Genomic DNA, 6,384 nt, shown 5'->3' on the forward strand with positions numbered 1-6,384 from the left:
GAGAAGCGTTCTATGCAAGGGCATCAGTTAATGAACAATATCATCTTGCACCTTTTGTCTGAGGATCTCAAAAGATGTCACACACACTCAGCAAGCCTCACAACAGCCCTCTCAGGAAGAAGAGGGATATATTGTTATTCCCAGCACTGAAATCAATGGCCATTTGGCCCTGTCTGCCCAGGCAGGGCCCAGCGGAGAGTAGAGAAGGTTTTGGCGGCGGTATACACTACCTGGTCCCGGCAGTATTTGTAGGGATCCGGGGTGTAGGAGGAGCCTCTGATTCCGATCTGAACCACGCGTTTGCAATCCAGGAGCCCCTCCTCCACGCAGCGTCGGAATGGCGTCCCATGGTAGATCTTCTCCCCCAGGGCTGTGTCTCCTGTGTCGGTATGAGCATCCACGTGCACCAGTCCCACGGGACCATGCCTAATTGGGACAGGGCAGGCACAAACACGGCCTTAACTCCAGCTCCGTGCTCACATGCTTTGGTTAACACAGGTGCTTACTCTATTTCTGACCTCGTTCATTCCGTCAGCATAAGATCTTGGATTCTTCACAATGATCAAGATCTAAACTCCAAACAGATCATACAATTGACTTGTCAAGCTCTTCTTCCCACCCTACATTCCTATGGCTTCAGACCTCGCAGCAGGCATCTTACAATTCCGCAGGTTCAGGAAGGCAATAAGCACATGATCTCTCACCAATTTACTCTAAGGCAAAGCTCACCAGAGGCAGAGTGCGGACACAAGATGCCAGCTGGGATCAGCACAAACAGGCTGTGGATAAGTGAGAGGAGAAAATAGGAAGCTTGCCAGCATCTAGCTATTGATTGACAGATACTGCTGCAGCCTGAATCGCATGACTCTCCAACCCTGTCTGATTACATGAACCCTGGAACCCCAAATGTCTGAGGAGCCATTTGAAAGATCAGAAGAACAGTAGGAAGCTAATATGGCTCCATCAGGAGCTCTTTAATGACCTGAAAATTAAAAAAGGAAGCCTACAAAAATGTGGAAACATGGACAAATTGCTGATGATGAGTATAAAAGAATAGCAGAAGCATGTAGGGAGAAAATCAGAAAGACAGGCACAAAATGAGTTACACTTACCAAGCGACATAAAAGGCAATAAGAAGAGGTTCTATGAATACATGAGTAGGCTGAGAAAGACAAAGGAAAGTGTAGGTCCTCCACTGAGCAGAGAAGGAGAGCTAAAAACTGACCACATTAAGAAGCTGTGTAATGCCTGTATTGCTACAGTCTTCACTAAAAAGGTAAACTGTGATCCACTACTTAACACAATTAATGTTAAGCAGAAGAGGGAAGGAGTGCAAGCCAAAATAGAGAAAGAACAAGTTCAAGAATAGTTCTTTAAATTAGATGTATTTAAGTCAGGAGAGCCTGATGAGATTCATTTTAGGGTACTTAAGGGGAACTAGCTGGAGCAATCTCAGAACTGTTCATGATTCCGTTTGAGAACCCAGGGAGGGCAGGTAAGGTCCCGGAGGACTGGAGAAAGGCAAACATAGTAATGATCTTTAAAAAGGGGAACAAAGGGGATCTGGGGAATTATAGACCAGTCAGCCTAACTTCTATCACCACAAGGTATCAGCTTTTTAAACATGCTCCATTTTCAGACTTTAAACTTACTTTTCTGCCACTGCCTGCAGGATCGGGTATGTTATTGTGTGATCGCCACCTGCAACGGGACAGGGAACAGAGAACATGCTATGTCATAAGAACAGGCCAGCATTGATCAGTAGCAAGCTACATTCATGTTGCACCTCACCTCTCATAGGGGAACACATCAGCACTTCACAAAGAGAGAGATCATCCTTTAGAAGTAACAGCCTTTATTCATCTAATTACCTTCCCTGCAGCTTTAAATGGGTGGCAGATAGTATTAAAAGGGGCAGCTTCTCTTATTAAAAGCTCTCAAAAATCCAGCCAGCTGTCATTCTCTTGCTGCAGCTGGTGCTCAAGGCCAGCTTCTGAATGCAGATACCTGATATACAGATCTATATCCAGGAGTCACTTCATACCCTACTTGCAGCCGCCTCTGGGGTGTGTCACAGCTGGGTCTTAACAACCAACAGCAATGCTACACAACGGCTGAGGAGCAGAACACCACCATATGCCATTGAAATTGCAATGGGAATTTGAGAAGGTTGAATGTTATTACCCAAACTGGAATCGAGTCAGGATACAGACACTTATCTCTTGCAAAAAGTGGCATGGGATCTTCGATGAGCACAAGCAGTCTGGAACTCTGTTGTAAGTTTTATCTGAACGATGGCACCTCCAGAACCATACGGGGGTGTCTGGCTCCATTCTGACTCAGAGGGAAGAGCACCACCTAGTGTCACCAGTACCATGGGGGTTTCTTACGAGGTCTCCTTTCCAGCTACTTTCTGATGTGGGCCCAATGCTGCTTAGCTGTGAGCGCTGAAGAGCTCCCCGTAAAAAGTGATAGAGCTCCAGTTAATAAAGAAAAATCTGACAGTTCCTGGTTGCGATATCCCACCTCTTACTTTGGTAAAAGGGATGACGTGAGATCTGCGAGTGACTGGATTTCACTAGTGCTACAGCAGCAATTTGAAGTGAGGGATCCTAGCTTTGTGTTATAAATACAGGCATCACATATTCCTAAATATGGACTCAGGACAGTTGAGTAGACTGACACTGATTTGTAATCCAAGCCCTCACTCTATATGTTCACAACAGTGAAGTGAGTTTCAGATTGCAAGGTCATAGGTGCCCTAGGGTTAAACAGTAATTGCATGTGTGCACACACCAATACAAGTCCAAATCGCTTTCTGTCATGAAACTAATACACTGCATAAGGTTTGATTCAATTTAAAACCCTAAACACTTTTGTTATGGGCATATGCTCTCATTTCAGGTCCCACTGAACAGGTTAACAAAATACATTTAAGATCATATTCAGCTGTTTAGTTTTAATTTGTGTTCAGTGGAGAACAATGAAACAACATCTTCTCTAACCTCAGTTATTCATTTTTGACACAGCATAAGAGCATCGTCCAGTCCAGGCATCGTAGATGATATGGCAATCACAGTCCCTGATTTAACACAGAGTCCTGGGCAAAGGTTAGATTTATTATGCACCTTTTACGATGCTCTGTTATTTCTGATTAAATTATGCTGGCAGAAGAGGGCACGCTGCAGTAGAAGAATGTAACTACTTTGTCTCCATTAAAGGAACATTGCTGCAAGGTACATTAAACCACGCCAGCCAGAAAAGGAGCCCAACTCTGGCCTGGAATTTAACACATATAAAAGGTAAATGAATTTCCAAAAAATCAACTTTTCTATTCTCACATTAGAAGAATATTCCTTTATTCCTTATTCGGAAACTTTTTTTTTTTTTTAGAAAGGCAACATTTCAGGTTACAACCTTCCGTCATATCTGGAGCAAACTTGCATTGTTGTTGGTTTGATTAGCTACCCACCTTCACAACCAGGTGTTATGGAGAGTGGGACATCTGATAGAGCACAAGGACGGGAGTCAGGACTCCTGGTTCTACTCACAGCTCTGCCACGAGTTAATGGCTGAGCTTGGGGCAGTCATTTAGGACAGTGGCTCTCAACCTTTCCACACTACTGTCCCCCTTTCAGGAGTCTGATTTGTCTTGCGTACCCGCACGGCTCACCTCACTTAAAAACTGCTTGATTACAAAATCGGACGTAAAAATACAAAAGTGTCACGGCCAATGTTCCCTCTAATTTTTTACATCCGTGTGCGGAATGAATTTTGTTGTGTGCACCAATATGGAGGGGATGTGTGGCGGGGGTGGGGCCGAGGGGTTCGGAGTGTGGGAGGGGGCTCAGGGCTGGGGCAGAGGGTTGGAGTGCGGGGGGTGAGGGTTCTGGCTGGGGGTGTAGGCTCTGGGGTGCGGTTCGGGATGAGGGGTTTGGGGTGCAGGCTGCCCCAGGGCTGCAGCGGGGAGAGAGGACTCTCCCCCCAGCCCTCTGTCCCCGCAGCAGGTTGGGTGAGAGGCCCCTCTCCCCCAGAGCTGAACCAGCAGCAGCAAAGCTCTGGGAGCAGCTGAAGGAGACTGAATTAGCTCAGTGAGGAGGAGGAGAGAGTAGCTCTCTCAAGACCCTATTAATAAATTAGTCTGTATCCATTGCCGTGTATGGGGCAGAAGGAGGGAGGCGGCTTTAATAGATCCTGCTATTCTTCCGGGTGCCCACATAATAACTGGTGTTTTAACAGCAAAGCATGAGATTGGGCCCAGCCCTGGGTTCCTTACCCAGCGTGAGGGGAATGCAGCCGGCTGCCACAATCTTCTGATAGGCTTCTCGGATTTGCCTGCAGCTCTCCTGCAGGTTGTAGAGGTTCACGTTCACATCACCAATGTCAGCAACCATGAGGGAATGGAAAGGTGCTGCCCCGGTGCTGGGGTTATACGTCCTCACCATGCACGACTCGGCTCGAATCTGGCGAGGGCCGAACCTGGAAGGAAAGAATCCCACACTTCGTTATCTGGGATGGTTCGAGGAGGAAACTTCCATAGAACCAGGGGATTCTAAACACGAGGCTGGTTAGGCACACACTCCTGCTAGACACTTAGGAGTTGAAGGTTGGAAAGACCATTGGGGCAAATGTTTTAAGTGGGACTATTATATTGTGGTTGTGATCGTCTACGTGAGACGCATAATGAGTATGGCCTAATGGCTTCAACAGACAGGTCATCTGTAGATCCAGGCAGAGAGCTTACTGCAAATCGAGTGTACGCAAAGATTTTCACATGCGACTATGGAGCCTGCCATAGCCCCGCTGCGTGCCGCTGCCATCCCAGAGCCGCTCAAGGTAAGCAGCGCCGGGCTGGAGCCCGAACTCCTGCCACACCCCGCACCCCACCTGCACTCCAACCCCCCCTTTCCTGATCCCCTTGCCACACCCCTCCCGCACCCCAACCTCCTTCCCTGAGCCCCCTGCCGCACTCTGCACCCCTCCTGCACCCCAACCTCCTTCCCTGAGCCCCCTGCTGCACTCTGCACCCCAACCTCCTGCCCTCAGCCCCCTGCCTCACTCTGCACCCCAACCCCTTGCCCTGAGCCCCCTGCCGCACTCTGCACCCCTCCTGCACCCCAACCCCTTGCCCTGAGCCCCTTCCTATACACAGCACCCCCTCACACACCCCAACCCCCTGCCCCAGCCCTACATTCATGGCCCTGCATACAATTTCCCCTCCCAGATGTGGCCCTCGTGCCAAAAAGTTTGCCCACCCCTGATCTAGACAGGTAAATCCACACTCCTTTGTCTAAGGCAAGTTGGTTTATCAACTCTGTCCACAACATAGTATAGGAACATATTTTCAGCACCCACACATAACTCTATGCAACGCCCACACATACATCACACTGATATTCATGGCCAGCATGTCACCAGTTTTCATAAAAGTCTTTACTCAATGTGCTTTTATAGCACAATAATATTAGATTACATCAGTTGATTCAATTGCAAATTCTTTGGGGTTCAGACCCCTGTTCTCCCCCTGGGGTGTCTGGACCCTGATTGTCACATTACAAAATCACTCTGACAACTGGCACCTTCACAGGGCTGCATGGTACCAAGAGCAAACCACCCTCTCCTGCTTTTGCTTGGTCCCTGCAGGACAGGGCCGAGGCAGACTGGCAGGGCAGGACAGGGAAACCTGACATGCTGCCATATCTGTTCCCTGGAATAAAAAGAGGGAACCACACTACCAGATAGTCAGTCCCGCATCTTTCACTGGCACTGACTCCCCTGGGATTTTTCTTGAATAATCACTAGACAGCAAGTGCCCCTATCCCATGGGCTGTGGCTCCCCCCACCCCAGATCTTAGCCTAACCGCTGCCCCTTACCTTGCGCCAGGACGGTTGGAGGTTCCCGTGTCGAGGGGCACCCCAACAAAAGCAGCATCTAGTCCCTCTGGTGAAGTCTGAACGGGCAGCTTCATCATGGAGCAGACCCCCACGGGCCTGGCTACGAACTGAGCACTGGGGGGCAGATTGAAGCTGGTACCAGCGAGAAAGCGGCGAGGGGCACCGTGCCCAGCGAGCAGGCTCTCCGAGCCCCCACGATGGGACCCAGCTGCAGCAGGGTGAGCTGTGGCCCCCACACACAGGCTAGCTCTGGGGCTGCTCCGCAAAGGTGGCTGGAGCTTGGCTGCCAGGAAAGTTGCTGAGAACTTCCAAGGGCAGAGGCGCTCCTTGCAGAGTATTCTCCGGAGCAACTGGCTGCCACGCAGGAAGAGGGGCTCCATCCCGCACCCCCTGCTTAGCCCTCCTCCCCCAGCACAGCACACACGGCCACAGCTGGCCCTGCAGGTTCAAAGCAGAGAGTGGCTGGGGTAGCAGAGACACACAGCACTT

At 49.5% G+C, this 6,384-nt stretch overlaps 1 protein-coding gene across 1 annotated transcript in view; it reads right to left on the minus strand.

Moving 5' to 3' along the window:
• The window catches only part of AGMAT (agmatinase), an 11,376-nt gene extending 4,992 nt beyond the window's left edge, over positions 1–6,384 (minus strand). Inside the window, exons 1-4 of the mRNA XM_024208364.3 lie at positions 5,875–6,384; positions 4,277–4,479; positions 1,653–1,701; positions 231–426 (exon numbers count right to left, since the gene is read on the minus strand). Of these exons, the coding sequence (XP_024064132.2) occupies positions 231–426; positions 1,653–1,701; positions 4,277–4,479; positions 5,875–6,275 (849 nt within the window). The 5' untranslated portion in view covers positions 6,276–6,384. The remainder of the gene's footprint in view (positions 1–230; positions 427–1,652; positions 1,702–4,276; positions 4,480–5,874) is intronic.

This window comes from Terrapene carolina, unplaced genomic scaffold (genome assembly GCF_002925995.2).
Source record: "Terrapene carolina triunguis isolate 2854851 unplaced genomic scaffold, T_m_triunguis-2.0 Scaffold714, whole genome shotgun sequence".
NCBI classification, from domain to species: domain Eukaryota; kingdom Metazoa; phylum Chordata; order Testudines; family Emydidae; genus Terrapene; species Terrapene triunguis.